Here is a 19,470-nt window from a genome sequence, read left to right on the forward strand (position 1 = left end):
GTATATTATGCTGAAACTATTCGTGTTTCAAGTAAAATAATGATTATTTTTCAATAACTTTATAAGTGCGGGCTATTTTTCAATTACCAACCCAAAAACTAGCTAGCCCATGCTATTTTCCAATTACCAACCCGAAAACTAGCTAGCCCATGCTATTTTCACCTCTACTTTGCTACAAGAACAGTATGAGGGAGAGGGAGAGGGAGAGGGAGAGGGGGGTAATGAAGTGCAGAGTTGCAAAATCTGAAAATTTAAGGCTTGCACAAAAGTCCAAACAGCAAACGTCATCCAATAATTATCCTCATCTCAGTAACCACAATATGTTACGCTCCCCTAAACCTTTGCAAACTCCACTTCCACACTGGAGACCAAAACTTCTGTTCATCAAGTAAAGCTAATTCTGAATGATACACTGTTTTCTAACACATGCAGAATAATCATTATTGGAAAAAAATATTTGGTTTTTTCACATTGATATCACTTGCTTCAAAGAACCTTTACAGATTAAATTCCTGCTTCAAATTGTGCATAGTTATCTTATAAGCAGCATACTCTGGGTTGCTTTGAGCTATAACCACTCAAATCACCCTCTTTGGATCACGAGCTGCAGCCAAATGATCCTGCAAAAAACACAGGGAATCCACCATGGCAACAAAATTAGAGTCATACAGTCCTAATATGAAGTTTTCTAGTCTTCTCAATTTGGAAAAGAAGCTATTGCACACAATCAGAACTGAGAAACATTATTGCTCACAGCATTGACAAAAAAAGATGAAGCACTGAGAAGCCCTACAATGAGATATCTAAGTACATCAAAAGAAAAGGAATAGCTGATTATGATGCCAGAGTATTTCCAAGTCCATCTAATCTTTACATGACAGGGGGCCTGGAAAAGGACAATGCAATGGACCTCATTTATCACCACAAGAATAAAGGCGGAGGACCTCGTCTTTTTGGAGTGGAGGAAGAGGGAGGGGGGGAAGATTTAGGCCAAATAACATAGATAAGCAAATGGCATAATTGTTAATGTCATACCTTCAAAATCAGGGACACACTAGGGCCGTCACAATTCAATGCATCTTCAAAGTAATAATAGCAAAATTGAAGTACACAAGGACCAAACTTACCGAGATAAAATCAAATGCTTTTGTATCTTCTTTCTTTGAAGTGTTCATCAAGGAAGTAGGAGTTTGATTAGAAATGCTTGGACTGAAGATATTGGGAAGAGCTGAACCATAACCTCCAGCAGAATCAGACGCATGACTAGCACTAGTGGATGGGTGCATGGTAGCTAATTGCTGGTAACTGGAAAGTGTTGCAAAGAACTGCTGTTGAGCAAACATGTTACCCATGGCATTATAGTTTAGAGCCTGAGGAGCAAATGATGGATTCAACACGAAACCAGGAGGCAAGTTATACTGCATAGCACCCAAAGGAAACATGGGATTTGAGTTTGCTCCACCAGCCTGGGAGGAAAATATGCTGTTCGAGGCATCATTCGAAGCCTGATGATGAGGATCAATAGTGGACTCTTGAAACATATCCTGATAGGTTCCCGTTGAGCTGCCGTTCTGCTTCTTAGATGAGTCATTCCCATTCAAAGAGAGACTATTCATTAAATCATTAATCTCCTTTCTAGGATTATTGGGTTCCTGGGGAACTTCAACACTGGGACCAAAGATGTCAAACAGTTCAGGTCCAGTTCTATTGACAGCCGAATGGACTTCAGTAGCATCTGATTTGTCAAATGTCATTCCAGAAAATAGATCAGCTTCAAGCGCCTTTTCATTACTGGTGTGAAATGAGACATCAGCAAAGGGGTCATCATCATTTTTCTGCTGGCCGGAAGTCACGTTGCCACCCAAATTGTCTCCAAATAGATCATCAACCAGAGGGGCGCCAGAGGTGGATGCAATTTTTATCCCTTCACCACTCTGCATATTTGCTAAATCATCTGCTCCAAACAGATCATCAGAATTACCTGTGTCTATCAAGTCGGGCATCTGAACAGCAGGGGTGCCAGCCCTTGCTGACCTATCTACATGAGGCACAGAATTAGCTGTTTGTCCATCATTCAGAAGACTTAAGACCTGCCCATATTCATCAGATGACTTTAAATAGGGAAGATACATAATGTAATCATAAATTTGTTGCAAGATGCCAAGATATGCACATTAAAAGTTTTTCTTTTCATTTCCCTCTGAAGCTGAGAGAAATACAAATCAACTCCACAAGAGAACTTATTTAAATATCACAATTCACACCTTAGACCTAAATCTGTAGTAGGGTGACCTTGTTCAAAGCTGTAACTCTCAGATTCAAAATGGTGAATGAAATGGATGATCATGGAATAATGTTTCCCCTCCTCATCTTTGTTTCCCTTCATTTTTAAAAAAATAAATTAGGTCTTATAGCTCTAATTCTTCCACTATGGCTCAACAGCTTTATGTGTCATATTTTCTCACTTTTGCTTGGCAGAACAATGAGGTCATGTAATTTTGTAACTGCAAATAGAAAGCATCGAAGCAAGGACCTATAAAACCTTGTGCCACGAACCTTGTAGAATTCATGCGCACATATAATATACTCTCTCTCTTTTTATAAACATAAATCTTTGCATTTATATTTATGTGTATGTGTTTCCTCCACTGGAGGAGTTCGAGGAGGGCAAAGAATTGCAGAGTGTTCATCTTGGAAAATCTTACTTTGTTTGCCTTTTCTCTTAATGACGCTTGGGGAGATTCAGAGCATTTCACCACAACATCTTTATTTTCATTGAAATAAGATGCCATAATACCAAAGTGCTCGTCATCTTTTTTCCTCAAGATAGCCTCGAGGACACAGATTGCTTTTACACGAACCTGGCAAAAAAAGCAGACCAAGTAAAAATATGTGAACCATTTTGATCACAACATTAATCAGCAGTATATCAGTTTAAATAAGAGATTAAGCACCGATGCCAGTGCCGAAAAGAAAACGGCTTAAGTTTCTACATAAAGAAGATCAATCACAATGAAATGCTTCCCATAGTAACTACGGAAAAGGGTCAGAAATACCCCTCTACTATTGAATATTGTTTAAAATTACCCTCTACCATACTAATCGAGCAAAAATACCCCTCCCGTCTTACTATTGAACAAAAAATCCCTCACTTTAACGGAAGTTCCACGTGGCAACAATTGGTCTAAACTTACCCGACCCACCCACCTTGAAAAAACCGCTTAACACTTAAAAGACCCCATTAACACCTAGCTAAAAAATAAGTCTAAATCTTTTTTTCGTTTATCTCTTTTTTTAATCTTTCCTTTGCACTCACATCCGCCTACACTCCACCAACGATGAGGCCATAACAACCAACACAATCTTTCCTCTACAAACACATATGTTGTTTAACAAAATCAAAACCAAATTCTTCTATCAAATAAAAGAGGAAACATCTTCTCAAATCTAAATGGTAACCATATCTATCCTCAAAATTTGAATAAGTTACCACCACCAAATCTGTAATTTGCTGGTCCACTTTGGCCATTATCCAATATAGTCCTCAGACATCATAGTCATAAGTCCTAACAAAGAATTTTGAACAAAATTAGATCACTAATTGTTTCACTTAATAGCAAACTTTGGGCAAGAATGGGCGGAACCTCCATGGCCGCTGATGTCAAGTTTGTCGGATTTTGTTTTTTAGATTCATGGAATCTGAAATAGTGAAATGATATGAGCTTTCACAAAATGGGGAGCCTGTATTGGGGGGCAAGAATCCTGATGGAGCAAAATTTGCTAGAGCAATCGAATGAGGCTCGTCGGAGTTTCTGTTCACGGGCAACAAGGTTCAGAGTATTTTTGAAGGACTTCCCACCATTGAAACGAACTGAAATCCGAGATGTCGGTATCCGAGCAATGGGAAGAGACATCTCGATCCACATCTTCATTTGGAGCACTTTTTACTCCCGATTTGTTGGTTGTCGGAGGCGATTTAGAAGAATGCTGGATTTACGTCTTAGGAATAAATAGGTTTAGCTGCTGGCGACGATTCTAGTACTAAGCATGTGTTATGTTTGCCGTTTGTAGGGGTTGGTTGCCGGTTGTAATGGCTTTGGTTGCCGGCGGTAATTTCTGGTGTTAAAGGTGAAGTTTACCACTTTTTATGTTTAGTTTTTGGTGTTGTTTAGCCACGTGTCATTTCTATAGGTCCTTTTTTAGGTGGGTTTAAGGGTATTGGGTCGGGTAAATTTACCAAAAAATTCGGTTGGACCAATTCTATCAGATTGCTGCCACGTGGCACCTCCATTAAGATAGGGGTATTTTTGTTCAATAGTAAGACGTAGGGATATTTTTTCTTGATTAGTACGACGGAGGGTAGTTTTAAACAATATTCCATAGTAGAGGGGTATTTTTGACCCTTTGCCGTAGTAACTATCTGTACGTAGAAGAGCAAAATAGTACAAGGACAAACCTGCCACGACGGTGATTGCAGTTTTGATTCAAGGGCTTGAGTCAAAGCCAAAGCATCTAATTTTGACGCCTCCAGAAGGAAAACCTGAAGTGCATCCCGAGTTGGCTGCAGACGAACTCCACCAGATGTTGCAATAGTTTCTAACAACTTCTCTTCTCGGGTCTTTTTCACCAGAACTCAAACCTGAATCTGCATTGGTTGTTTCAGTCTGAGATGCTTGAAGATCTTGACTCCAACTTGCAGAAGCAGCATTTCTTGAAAACCGAGAACCGTCACTGTGAGAAGAAATCCCTTCATATCTCTCTGTGTAGTCAGTTTCTGTTGTCAATGATCTCTGAAGATTTGGACTCCTGTAATTTCCAGTATCATTCTTTTTCAGGGATGGAGATTGTGAAAGAGTATTTAGTCCTTGTTTTATTGTCGCACTTCCAATACCAACAACCTCACTGAGGAAAGACTTCTTATCATCTGATGGCATTTCATAGTTGGTATTACCAAAGCCTTGTATTCGACCACCAAGTGTTTCTGAGGGAGCAGGTTTACTCTCTTCTGAAGAAAATAGAGCAGATAATGCTTCCTGTGCTGTTTCACGGACTGCTTTGTTGCGTGAATCACCCTTCAACGGATCCGGTTGGCCCTTGTAGTGAATTAACTGACGTACAGCCACTGAATTCCTTTGCATCTCCCTTCTGAACTCAGCACCAGATTTTCCCACGGCATACTTGATCACTCTCAGAGCCTGCATAGAGCAGAAAGGGGTCTGATAAGTTACATTCCAAGATCTTGACATTCTCTTATTAGTTACATAAGCATTAATAGAGGATCTCGAACAGAAAATGTAATTCTCTGCAAGGGCCCCAAATGATCTATGCTTTCTCCTCTTAAGAACTTTTTTTTAATCTTTTTTTTTTTTTTTAGGGGTGAGGGGGGGGGGGGTTACAAAATAGAGCTCAAATCAACCATATCAATCAACAATCACATGCTTCTGTATCCAAAATTTCTCTCACACAAAGCTAACAAAACCAAGATAAAAATCATTCAAAACCACATGAAAAAAGCAAGTAGTGACCAGCAAAAGTAAGCAGAAGCTAAAGCTCAAAAAAGGGGTCACAAAATCCACCATATGACAAAGGTAAATCTAACCAGAAGTAGCTCAGCCCAATACCAATGGATACACCATAATCACTTCACTTCTCTTTCATCCCCAAGACCACATCAATCACAAAATGCACCGGGTTCCAATAACATGAACCCAATAAAATCACGCAACAAAAGGGTTACCTTTCAATCCAACTCAACTCAACACCACAATTACAGCCAGACCATATCCATTTCCTTATTATTTTTCCTCTTATTCATTCGAACTCAAATCATATTAATCCATCAAAATATTTCTGAATTCAGAAACTCAGACACACAAACCCAATTAAAATCAAGAAAAAAGACATCCAAAAGAAAGGAAAAAAACCAACAAAACGAGCTAAATTAGCTAAGCGGAAGAAGGGAAAAAAATACCTTTTGCTTGACAATAGGGGATTTGTGTTGGAGACGTTTGAGGATGAACTCAGAGACTTCTTTAACAATACTGGAATGAGAGGATCCAAGCAACTCAGAGATCTCCTCCAATTTGTAAACAGGAGTCACTTTATCCTCATCCGAGGTCGCTCCGTCGATCATCCGCGATCTCCAATATGACTCTACCGCCCTCCTGCTCGAATCCATTATCTTTCTAATCCAATAATGTTTGATTGTTTCACTGCCAAGTTTATTGAATTTCAGATCAGATTGTGGATCAACTGAGATGAAAATCCAGTTAGGGTTTTTGACCCAAAAAAAAAAAGAAAATCTGGTAGGCTCCGATGGGGCGGGTGGGGGGTGGGGATCCAGGAAAAGGGGGTTGTGTGGGTAGGGAGAAGTAAACGTGGAAGGCAATAGAAAGAGGAAGAGACTGTTCTCTTGTTAATTCTTACGAAATGAAATTCGGAAATTTTCCTAGCAAAGATTATTGTATGCGGTACGTATTAATTACTATATTTTCTTCTCTTGCAAATTCTTACAATTAAGGGGCTTCCTCCATAGTCATATCCCTCTGACGCAGCAATTTATCATACTAAGTCAACGATAGTTTGATTACTCAATTTAATGAACCCAAGTATTGGACCAACAGACGCGCATAGAGGTTTTTGGTTCTTTATTTTACTTATGGCTCATAGGTTTTACAATAATTGTAATTATTTACCCTAAAATTTAATTTGTTAATTCTTAGGCCTCAAGCAATATTTAATGTGATTATTGTATACGGTCAAAACCGAGGGAGCATGATTTTGGAGTCTTAAATCGAGCTATGGGTCCGAGTCCGGAAGATTCGAAGTAGTGATCAGATCCGGCTGAGGAACTCCCGCCTCGAGGAAGCTGATTGAGGGCCTGGCGGGATTTGCATCGAGGGCGTTGCAATCTCGAAGTCAATCAAGAAAGAGCGGGAATTTCTCAAAGACACGTGGACCTGGGCATTTATAATAGGATAAGGGTTGTACAAAATGGTACAAGTCCGTACTAGACCGTTATACACCTGTACCAATAGAATCCTTTACTTTTTATAAGGAATGTACTATATTAGGGAGTTCTCCTCATATATAAAGGGGACCCCATATTGTAAAGGCATCAGATCATTCATTGCAATAGAACATTCTTATTCTTCTGGTTTAACATGCTCTCCAATTATTCTTCAGCTTTATTGCCTTTACTTTATTGTTCATACTTTATTATTCTTAGCTGACCTCGAGGTCCCTGGATAAGTCAAGCTCGAGACACCCTACTGTTACAACAACACTGATTTGGTTCTTTATTTCTCCTTACTTATGCTCAATATTACTTGTATAATCACTAGTATTAGAATATATCGCGTATCTTTAAAACCACTAAATATCTTTAATTGTCAAGCTCATTTTTCGAGGTAAACAGTTTGGCGCCCACCTGGAACTAAAAATAATAGTGATTATTTTAGTGCTAGTTTTCCGATAACACACGTTATTCTTCACACTTTTTCTTGCCAAAAGATTCTTTGATTTCAGGCTTAATCATGTCTAACACTCAAAATGCACCCGCTCACGACAGTGAAGGACTTGGAGAAAATAGCGGCATAGGGCTCGGTGTACCACCAGTAATCCCTGAAGGAGTGCCAAATGCGGAGCCAGTTGACATTAGCTCCCATAACGCACTAAACACGGATGCAGGCACAGACCCCGCAAGGAACGCACATAGGGAAACCCGAGCCAGAGGCCAGGAAGCACGAGGGCTGGAAGAAGGAGGAGTCAGCCTCCAGGTGATTCGAGATGGTGCAAGCTTAACAAGTTGCCATCGCTCAACTTCAGAGCCAGAACAGAACTCCTAACACCGCCGAGCCAGTAAACACGCAGCATGGACCAGTACTGGAAAGGCTCGATGAAAGTGGCTCGGGGACTGACCCCACAATCATGAAAATGATCGAGGAACTGACTAAAAGAATTGAGTCAGGAGAAAAGAAGATAGAAGACAACAACAAGAAGGTGGAAACTTACAACTCCCGAGTATACCAGATACCGGGAGCACCTCCAGTTTTGAAGGGTTTAGACGCCAAGAATTCATACAAAAACCTTTCCCCCCAAGTGCAGCTCCGATGCCCATTCCCAAGAAATTTCGTATGCCAGATATACCAAAGTACAACGGGACAACTGACCCTAACGAACATATTACTTCTTACACTTGTGGAATTAAAGAAATGACTTGAATTATGACGAAATCGAGTCTGTATTGTTAAAAAAGTTTGGGGAAACACTATCAAAAGGAATTATGATCTGGTATCACAACTTAGCTCCTAACTCCATTGATTCATTTTCTATGTTGGCCGATTCTTTCGTGAAAGCGCACGCTGGGGCCATAAAGGTGGCCACGAGAAAATCGGACGTATTCAAGATAAAACAAAGGGACGACAAAATGCTAAGGGAGTTCGTGTCCCGGTTTCAAATGGAAAGGATGGAATTACCCCCGGTCTCTGATGACTTGGCAGTTCAGGCCTTCATGCAAGGTTTGAATGAAAGAAGCTCGATAGCATCTCGACAGCTAAAACAGAACTTGATCGAGTACCCAGTTGTGACGTGGTCGGATGTGCACAACCGTTACAGTCAAAAATTAGGGTCGAGGATGACCAGTTGGGAGCCCCCTCGGGCTCAGTTCACCCGAACAGATTCGCGGTCAAACCCCGGAGGGACACAGATCGGGGATCAAGATTCAACAAAGAACGGTATCAACCATACGATCGAAGAAAAAACGGCCCCCGCCATAACCCTTCTCGGAGCGATCCAAGAAGTGACCAAGGCCCAGGTTCTCGGGGGCTCATGAGCAAGACCGGGTTCGATAAGCACGTCTACCCCGCCGAAGCCCCCCGATTATCAGAATACAACTTCAGCGTAGATGCATCAGGGATCGTCTCAGCTATTGGGGAAATCAAAGATGCTAAGTGGCCCAGGCCAATACAGGCCGATCCCTCCCAAAGGAACCCAAACTTAATGTGCAAGTATCATGGAACACATGGTCACAGAACGGAGGACTGCAGATAGCTAAGGGAAGAAGTGGCTAGGTTATTCAATGAGGGCCGCCTTCAAGAATTCCTAAGTGATAGGGCTAAGAATCACCTTAGGGAGAGGGATGCAGGCAGGAAGAGTGAACTAGAAGAGCCCCAACATGTCATTCACATGATCATTGGCGGAGTCGACGTCCCGCAGGGACCCGTATTCAAACGCACCAAAGTGTCTATCACCAGGGAAAAGCGGACTCGGGATTACTTACCCGAGGACACCCTCACATTCAGCAAAGAAGATATCGAGGCTCTATCTCAACCTCACAACGATGCTCTGGTAATTTCTATCCTTTTAAATAAAGTTCAGGTTAAATGTGTTCTCGTGGATCCAGGTAGTTCGGTGAATATAATCAGGTCCAGAGTCGTGAAGCAGCTCGGGCTGCTCGATCAAATCATACCGGCATCTCGGGTCTTGAATGGCCATGGCAAGCGAGACAACGAAGGGAGAAATCATCTTCCCAGTCAACGTGGCCGAACCATACAAGACACCAAATTTCATGTCATTGAAGGTGACATGAGATACAATGCTCTGCTCGGAAGGCCGTGGATCCATAACATGAGGGCGATACCATCGACCTTCCACCAAATAATGAAGTTCCCAATGAAGGATGGCATGAAAACGGTATATGGAGAGCAACATGCAGCCAAGGAAATGTTTGCAGTGCATGACTCAGGGATGGTGTCGACTCCATCCGCATCGGAGAAGTCGAGGGATGAACCAGCGGCCAAATAGCAATTATAGCTCGTGCCCTCGGTTGAGCCCAAGGGACAAATGTCCGATGAACAGGTGGTTGGGGACAATGAAGAAGATTTCCTCGCTCCCCGAACCTTCGTTGTCCCCGAAGAATCAAATGCGACGAAATCGACGATCGAAGAGCTCGAACAGGTCATATTAATCGAGCATCTTCCGGAACAAAAGGTATACCTGGGATGGGGTTAACCCCCGAACTCAGGAAAAAGCTCATTCAATTTCTCATCGATAATATTGATTGCTTCGCTTGGTCCCATTTAGATGTGACAGGGATCCACCGGAGATGACTACCCATCGACTAAGTGTCGATCCCAGATTCATAGCCAGTGAAGCAAAAGAGGAGACCTCAGTCCGAGGTAAAACATGCATTCATCAAGGAAAAGGTAACCAAACTCCTGAAAATAGGATCCATAAGGGAAGTAAAATATCCTGAATGGCTAGCTAACGTAGTGTTAGTCCCTCCCAAGGAGAATAAACTTAGAATGTGTGTAGATTACAAATATTTGACCAAGGCGTGCCCTAAAGATTCTTTCCCATTGCCCAACATCGATGGTTTGATCGATGTTGCGGCCGGCCACGAGATCCTTACCTTTCTCGATGCCTACTCCGGGTACAACAAAATTCAAATAAACCCGAAGGACTGGGAGAAAATTTCATTCATCACCAAGTATGGAACATATTGTTATAATGTAATTCCCTTCGGACTAAAAAATGTAGGAGCCATATATCAACGCTTAGTTAATAAGATGTTCGAACATCAAATAGGAAAATCCATGAAAGTTTATACTGATGTGTGCTAGTTAAGTCCCTGCGCCCAGAGGACCATTTGACCCATTTGCAGGTGACATTCGACATTCTTAGAAAGTAGAACATGAAGCTCAACCCCGAGAAGTGCGCTTTTGGAGTCGGCTCGGGCAAGTTCTTGGGCTTCATGGTGTCGAACAGAGGCATCGAGATCGATCCCGAAACAATTAAAGCCATTAAGGAAATCACTGTGGTAAACAATGTGAAAGCCGTGCAACGGCTGACCGGACGAATAACGGCCCTGGGTCGATTCATCTCGAGATCATCGGAAGGGATTCATCATTTCTTCTCCCTGCTTAAAAAGAATAACAACTTCGCATGGACCCCGGTATGCCAGCAAGCCCTGGAAGAAATAAAACGGTATCTCTCGAGCCCACCTTTGCTCCATACACCGAAGGAGAATGAAACGCTCTACTTGTATTTATCCGTATCCGAGGTAGCGGTAAGTGGTGTGTTGGTTCGATAAGAGCAAGGTACGCAATTTCCTGTTTATTATGTGAATCGGACCCTGGGGGATGCCGAAACCAGGTATCCACATTTGGAAAAATTAGCTCTTGCATTAATAAGCGCATCTAGAAAAATAAAAACATATTTTCAATGCCATCCTATATGTGTATTAACTACATATCCGCTTCGAAATATCTTGCATAAGCCTGAATTTTCGAGCAGATTGGCCAAATGGGCCATCGAACTTGGAGGATATGATATCGAATATCAACCTCGGACGGCCATCAAGTCTCAAATTTTGGCAGACTTCGTGGCCGACTTCGCACCTGACCTCGTACCCGAAGTAGAAAAAGAACTCTTGCTAAAAACGGGTACATCGCAGGGGATTGGACCCTCTTCACAGACAGTGCTTCAAATGTGAAAGGGTCCGGGCTCGGTATCATTTTGAAATTGCCCACGGGAAGTGTTATTAGATAGTCTATCAAAACTTCTAAATTGACTAACAATGAGGCCGAGTATGAAACCATGATCGCAGGTCTTGAACTAGCCAAGGGCCTTGGAGAAGAAGTCATCGAGGCAAAGTGTGATTCCCTTTTGGTGGTAAACCACGTAAACGGAAGCTTCGAGGTTCGAGACGATCAAATGCAGAGGTACTTGGACAAACTTCATATAACACTGCACCGCTTCAAGGAATGGATACTGGACCATGTACGTCGAGAACAGAACAGCGAGGCCGACGCACTAGCAAACTTGGGATCATCAGTCGAAGAAGACGATATCGTGCCAAGGTGTAACGACCCGACCGGTCATTTCATGAGTTACCGCTCCGTCTTCCCTATTTCTCCTTCTTTATGCTTTGTTCATCTGTGTTGTATAGTATCGGGTTGGTTGGTTCGAATTCGGAAGGGTTTTGGGAGAAGGTTTGAGACACTTAGTCTCTTAAGTTGGTCTTTAGTTGGAAAAGTCAACCGGAAGTTGACTTGTGAGCAAACGATCCCGAAATTAGAGTCTTATGATTCAGATAGCTTCGAGAGGTGATTTGGAACTTAGGAGCATGAGCGGAATGTGTTTTGGAAGTCCGGAGTAGATCTAGGCTTGAATTGGCAAAATTAGAATTTTGGCATTTCCTGTTGATAGGGGAGATTTTGATATAGGGGTCGGAATGGAATTCCGAAAGTTGGAATAGGTACGTTGTGTCATTTGTGACGTGCGTGCAAAATTTCTAGTCATTCGGACGAGGTTTGATAGACTTTTTGATCAAAAGAGGAATTCGGAAGTTTTTGGAGTTCTTGGGCTTGAATCCATGGTTAATTTGATATTTCGTTGTTGTTTTAGGTGTTTCGAAGATTGGTATAAGTTTGGATAGTGGTATGACTTGTCCGTATTTTTGCTTGAGGTCCCGGGGGCCTCGGGGTGATTTTGGATGGTTATCGAAAAGTTTGGAACTTGAAAGTTGCAGCTGAAGCTGCTGAACTTGTCATAACCGCACTTGCGGATTGGGGCCCGCAGGTGCGGGCCCGCAGAAGCGGAACTTTGGGCGCAACTGCGATGGTGCAGGTGCGAGAATTTGATTGCAGGTGCGTTGGTTGGGGTGGATATGTGGAATCCGCAGATGCACACCTGGGACCGCAGGTGCGATAAATGGATCGCAGCTGCGGTTTTGCTGGGTAAGAACATATATATTTCACCCTTCACGAATTTGGATTATTTTTCATAACATTTCAAATGGGAAGAAGCTTTGGAGAGCAAATTCAAGGGAGAAATCAAGAGGGTTCCTTAGAGGTAAGGTCCTTAGTCCCTAAACTCGTTTTTGTGATGATTTTTAAGGTTGTAAGCTTGAAATCTATGGGAAAATCAGTAGCAAATTGGGGGTTAGGGCTTGGAAAATTGGAGACCTAAAATTAGGAATTTGAGGGGCCATTTGTGGTCGTATTTTTGTAAATTTGATATGCATGAAGTCGTGGGAGGATAAGGATTCCATTGATGTTAATTTTGTCAGATTTCGAGACGTGGGCCCGGGAGTCGGGTTTGGTCAATTTCGGGAATTGTGTTGTAATTTGATTAATTTCGTATGGGTTTCACTCCTTTAGCATATATTGATGGTTATGAACTGATTTTGGTTAGATTCGAGGCATTTGGAGACCGAATCGAGAGGAAAGGGCGTCGCGGGCCAGAGTTTGGCTTGGCTTGAGGTAAGTAACGCTTCCAATCTTGGTTCTGCGGGTTCGAAACCTCGAACTATGTGTTTCATGATTATTTTGAAGGTGACGCCATGCCAAGTGATGGGCGTACGGGCGTGCACCGTGGGAAACGCGACCTGGATCATTCCAGAACACCGCTTAGTGGTTCTTTATTACCGATATCTGTGCTGTAATTATATGATTTAGTTGTTGAGTTGTAAATCATGCTGATTATCATGTTAAGGCTTCACACCGATATTATTGAGACCCAAGAGGTCATTTCTTGTTGTCATATCATTTATTTTATTGATATTCTATACTCAGTCCTTTTCATGCATATTATATCCTGTCCCAGTTTCGATTATTACTATTTGCCATATTTTATTGTTGACCGAGCTTGTATCATGACATTTAGAGCCCGTATGTGAGACTGGTGAGTTATGACTAAGTGAGGCCTAGAGCCTGCTATTGAGGGACAGTATGAGATTGGGCTGCACACCGCAGCGAGATACTGAACAAGCCTTCGTTGGCTTTGTTATAGCGCTTGGGGTAATAAGAGAAGCCCCTTCGGAGTCTTTACACCCCAGTGAGCGCAGATGATGATATTGAGGGATGGATCTTCCCTGGACATGGATCTTGTCTGAAGTATTATACCGGGAGATGGATCTTCTCCATGAGGCTGGATTGGCCTGTGTCCTCGGTATTGGATGACTGCGGTCAGTGATGTATATTCCGGGATAGACCTTCCCTAGGCCGGATGGCCATATACAGTACCGAGGGGTTGAGTACTTGTGAGTGGAGGTTCATGGAACATTGATCATGCTAGTTGTGCATTGGTATATGTAAAATCTTTGAGTTTTGAACTTCGTACTGTTCAGTTGCATTTAATTACTATTGAACTTTACTTGAACGGTAAGCATGTCTACTTTTCCTGTTCAGATATATGTTATTACCTATTGAGGTTTTGGTCCGTCACTACCTGTCAGTCCATAGGTTGGACCGATTACTTACTGAGTTGGTGTACTCATGTTACCCTCTGCACCTTGTGTGCAGATCCAGGTGTCTTGGGCCATGGTAGCGGCTGCTGATTATATTGTGCGGACTTTCACTTGGAGATTGCGAGGTAGCTGCTCGGCGATCGCAGTTCCGCCTTCTCCTTCCCTATCTTCCTCTAGTTTATATGTTGGATATTTTCAGACTGTACTAGTCTTGTTATTTTGAACAGTTGTAGTAGTTTTTGCTCATGACTACTGACACCCGAGGTCGGGCTTGTATTTTCTTTCCGCTGGTTTTGGAACTTCTATTTTTATATTATTGGATTTCTATTAAAATATGATGTTTTTCTTAAGCTTTTCAAATGGAAAATAGAGTAATTGGAAATGAGTGGCTGGCCTAGTTCCACAATAGGAGCCATCACGACGTGGTCGGTTTTTCGGTCGTGACATGTTGGTATCAGAGCCTAGGTTACATAGGTCTCACGAGTCATGAGCAGGTTTAGTAGAGTCTCGCGGATAGGTACGGGGACGTCTGTATTTATCCTCGGGAGGCTGCAGAACCTTTAGGAAAAACTTCTTATTCTCGAATTCCTATCATGCGGATCTGTTGATGCTAGTACTAAACTTCTGTTATTCTATTCTCTCACAGATGGTGAGGACACGTGTTACCGGTCAGGATGGACGACCACCAGTACCACCACCTGGGGCCACTAGAGGCCGAGGAATCGGTCAAGGCCGTGGTAGGGGCAGAGGTGTAGCCTGCACAGCAGCTAGGGCAACACCTGCAGATCCACCAGACGTCCCAGTTCATGATCAGGCTCCAGCAGAGGATGCCCCAGCAGTAACGGCTCAGGCACCAGCTGTGCCTATTGTTTTCGGGTCTCCAGGAGACCTTGGCTCAGATTCTGACAGTATGCACCAGTCTCGCTCAGGCAGTCGCAGTTTCTATTACGGCAGCTACTTCCCAGGCCGGGAGAGGCACTCAGACTATCGCCGCTTGCACACCTGAGCAGGTTGCGCAGGGACTTCAGACACCGGAGGCACCACCGGCCCAGCCGGTTGCCCCTGCTCAGGACTATGTAGTTCCAGTTATGCCTGATGAAGAGCGGCATCGACTGGAGAGATTTGGTAGACTTCAGCCTCCGACTTTCAGCAAAGTAGAGGGCGAGGATGCCTAGGGTTTCTTAGACAAGTGCTAGAGGATTCTACATACAGCAGGGATTCTGGAGACTAGCGGAGTTGCATTTACCACTTTTCAGTTATTTGGAGCTGCCTTCACTTGGTGGGAGGCGTATGAGAGGCATAGGCCTGTTGGTGCACCGCCCCTTACCTGGCATCAGTTCTCCATTCTCTTCCTAGAGAAGTATGTACCGCATTCCCGCAGGGAGGAGCTGCGCAGGCAGTTCAAGCAGCTGCGTCAGGAGGGAATGTCCGTTGTCGCGCTCCCTTTTTCTCGCGAAATCGGGTTTATGACATTTGGGAAGACAACTCATCCCTTTTGGGAATTGGGTTTGATTTAAAGAGTCGCCACCTAATGATTAGGGTGCATTAGGACACCAAGGAGATTTGATTTGAGTAACGAGAGATTGGGTAAGGGCTTGAAATTATTCTAAGGGGAAGGTGTTAGGCACCCCTCAGAATCCACTAGTGTGGTTCCCGGCCAGACTATTATTGTGAATTTGGGTGCAATTATCATATAGACAAATAGGGCTCAAATAAGAGGGGATTTCATCATATAAAGGTTTGAAAGTAAACAAGGTTTGAAAGAGTAATTAAAAAAACTAATTTTAAAAAATAAAGAGTTAAAATGCTGAAAAAAAAGAAATAAAGGGAGAGGGGTCCTAGGTTTATTAATAATATGGATCAACCCACACAATGCCTGGTAATCACTCCTCAATGAGGGGCTACACGTGACATTATTGCGTGGTCATCATATCCATATCTAACCTTCCCACCCCGTTAAGGTATTAAAGCGCGGAATGATCTCGTTTACCTATTGCATGCTACTACCCGTCCCGGAGGCACGAGGACTACTAATCCTAAAGGGAAGGGATATTAGGCTTATTTGTGGTTTCAAAGGCAAAAATTCTAAGGCGACATACAAAACATGTATAGCAAGTTGGGGGAAAACACATAACAAGCAGAGGTTCAGATATACCTCCTTGAACAAAGAAACACGTAATTAGCATGACTTACACATACTAGTTAAGGTCTGAATAAGTACTGAACATGCAAGAGCTTAGAGGTTGAGGCAGACTGATTTATTACACAATTCAGATAAGAAGCCCGAATCAGGCCTGCCTGCTGGTTGTATTTATTAAAAGAACTGATTTAATTTATAACTTTACCCTAAGGCTTGCCTAAGTGTTGGACAAGGATCCTATAGGCATAGTATCGATTGAATTTAGAAAGCAACGACATAACAGGGTTTAAAATAAACTTGGACACATACTGATTAAAAGAGGAGTCAGGGAAATAAACTTGGACACATTCTGCAATGTCTTCTCCTACGAATGATACCTCTTCATCAGGGAAATACATTTTTAGGGGTTTGTATTCTCCGTCTACTGGATTTTCAAGGTGATCTGCTAGTGCCTGTCCCTTGATTGCCTTCTAAATTACATAGACAATGTCGAATTCGCTCAACAGGATTTGCCACTTGGCTAGCTTGCCGGTGGGCATGTCAGATCAGTTGGCAGTTTGTGTGCCACAATAGATGTACTCAGACCAGTCATGTCATCATATGACCAGGCGAATATGTCCTCATATTCCCTTAGAAATTTTGTGTATTCCTTCTTTTCTGATGGCGATAAGTGAATGCTGATTCGTGTTTCTTTGACATTCTCTTCATCTCCCAGGTAAACAATCTCAGTCTCGTCCAGGTTGGACTTCGGCTTGTTTTCAAAATTCTCGACTTCCTTAACAATCTCCTCTGGTATGTCATCTTCCTCTGAATCTATATTCGTTTGTTGCGCTATCTCATTGCATGTCACAATCATCGATTCATCAAGATAAGTAATAGTAATGCTGTATAAGTAGAGTAAGAGAGAAAATAATAAGAGTGTTGATTTATAAGGAAAATTGAAATGCTTTGATAAATTCCATAACTGTTTTGAACATTGAAGATCTTATTGCGGAAATTTAAAATGCGAAAGGAAAGTTAACTAGTAAAAATAAAAGATAGTACATGATGCTTGTTCAGCCTTGCTACCCCGAGGCTCGCCGGGCTCTGGTAGTTCTGATGGTCAAATTGTTGAGGTATGCTCCTCTACTCACAGTCTGTATGGAAGGGCCTTCCACCCTCTCCTCCTCGAAAACGACACAACAATCCATATCATTGTCTTCCAGGAACAAATTCCTCACTGCTGCCAGTGCTTCTTCTTCTTCTTCTGACCCATAGATAACTCCGGCCGGTTGGAAAGTTTGTTCCAAGTGTGGTATTGGCTGCTCCAATGGATAGTAAGGGCCGCGCCATGGTGGTGACCAGTGGTTGAATTCCTCCCAAGTATACTCATATCCCAATCCGAAGGTGGTGCCATGTTTTTTGAGTTTGATAGGCTTAGCGATTCCTTGGAGGTTCTTGCCAAGTCCCTTGCCAGGTTCGTATCCGCTCCAGTTCAATATGCTTTCAATTTTGTTGTCCCAGCATTTGTCTTTATCAATGGCGTTGACCCGCTCGATGCGGTAGTAAGTCTCCCTGCCTATCTTTCTTCTGCCTCCAATTGCCGGGATGGTCTGGCGACTGTATATTGGATTACTACCGTCGCCATGAATAATCACCTCTTGGTGATTCCACTCAAACTTCACTGCCTGATGCAGTGATGACGCTACGGCCCCAGCGGCATGAATCCATGGCTGTCCCAACAACAGATTGTAAGATGCCGGCATGTCTATCACTTGAAAATCAACATCGAACCAAGTAGGTCCCATTTGCAAACATAGACTAATTTCCCCAATGGTGGACCTTTGGGAACCGTCGAAAGCTTTTACGTTGATGGCCCCGTCCTTGATCTCATACAGTCCCTATTCTAATGTCCTAAGTGTTACCAACGGACAAATATTGAGGCTGGATCCCCCATCAATCAGGACTCTGGTTATAATGTAATCTTTGCATTGCACGGTGATGTGCAACGCCTTGTTGTGACTCAACCCTTCTGGTGGCAGCTCATCTTCATGAAAAGTGATCTTGTGACTTTCCAGTACTCGGCCTACCATGTTAGCCATCTCCCTGCCGGTGATGTTGCTCGGTACATACGCCTCACTCAGCACCTTTAACAGGGCATTCTTGTGTGCATCAGAGCTCTGTAGCAAAGCAGGGATAGAAATTTGCGCCGGTGTTTTGTTTAGCTGATCAATGACCGAGTATTCCTTGGCTTGTATCTCTCTCCAGAGATTTTCGGGCCCGGTTTTAGTGATGGTTGGTCGACTAGAGGCCTTCTTGCTTTGTCAGCCAAATGTTCCGGGGTATAAACCCTACCAGTTCTCGTCATACCCTGTGCCGCAACAGCTTCTCCGAACATGACCTTGCCTTTTCTTCATGCCTCGGCTGTGTAGTCCCAAGGTATGGATTTTGCATGGAATGGTGTTACGGCCGACATTGCCACTGGAATTGGCGTGGCTATCTTTACTCAGAACGGAGCATGCACCTTGGGCGGTAAAACTGCAACTTCGAAGGGTGTAGGTGCATTTGCTGGTGACATAAATTCAACCTCAATCGGCGCTGGTGTCTTTGCAGAGGATGGTGCTTCAAACTCAAGTGGCATGGACATATTTATCTCGGCGCCCCCAGAGGGCTGAATCTGGACTACAATCGGATTAAGGGTGACTATTGGCTTCTTTGGATCGTCACCTTCTGTGATCAAACCAATCGATCCCTTGGGGTCCCAATCATCCTCTATTTCAATCATGTGAATGCCTCCACCCTTGTGATCTGGTAGAGGGTTATTGCGGACATTCAGAGCAGGCTCCTTTGCCACAATGATCTTATTATCAATTAATATTTGGATCTTATCTTTCAAAGCGCGACATTCATCAATGGTGTGTCCTTTCATGCCGGAATGGTATGCACATGACTTGTTTGGATTGACCCACTGAGAAGGATTCTCAGGGGCAATAGGGATAGGGGTGATGTAACCAGCAGTTTTGAGTCTTTCATACAATTGGTCGATAGGTTCAGCAATAGCCTTATAACGTTTTGGGGGTCTTCAGTCAAAGTTTGGTCG

General features: G+C 43.1%; 1 protein-coding gene across 1 annotated transcript; it reads right to left on the bottom strand.

Annotated features, from left to right (window-relative positions):
• Nucleotides 237–6,542, bottom strand: LOC109227007 (VHS domain-containing protein At3g16270-like). Its single transcript, XM_019391990.1, is given in 6 exon segments — nucleotides 237–620; nucleotides 1,128–2,090; nucleotides 2,706–2,861; nucleotides 4,457–4,621; nucleotides 4,623–5,195; nucleotides 5,972–6,542. Coding segments are annotated over 6 exon segments (2,106 nt in total). The 5' UTR covers nucleotides 6,179–6,542; the 3' UTR covers nucleotides 237–578.

The sequence above is a fragment of the Nicotiana attenuata genome, chromosome 6 (assembly GCF_001879085.1).
Source record: "Nicotiana attenuata strain UT chromosome 6, NIATTr2, whole genome shotgun sequence".
Taxonomy (NCBI): Eukaryota; Viridiplantae; Streptophyta; class Magnoliopsida; order Solanales; family Solanaceae; genus Nicotiana; species Nicotiana attenuata.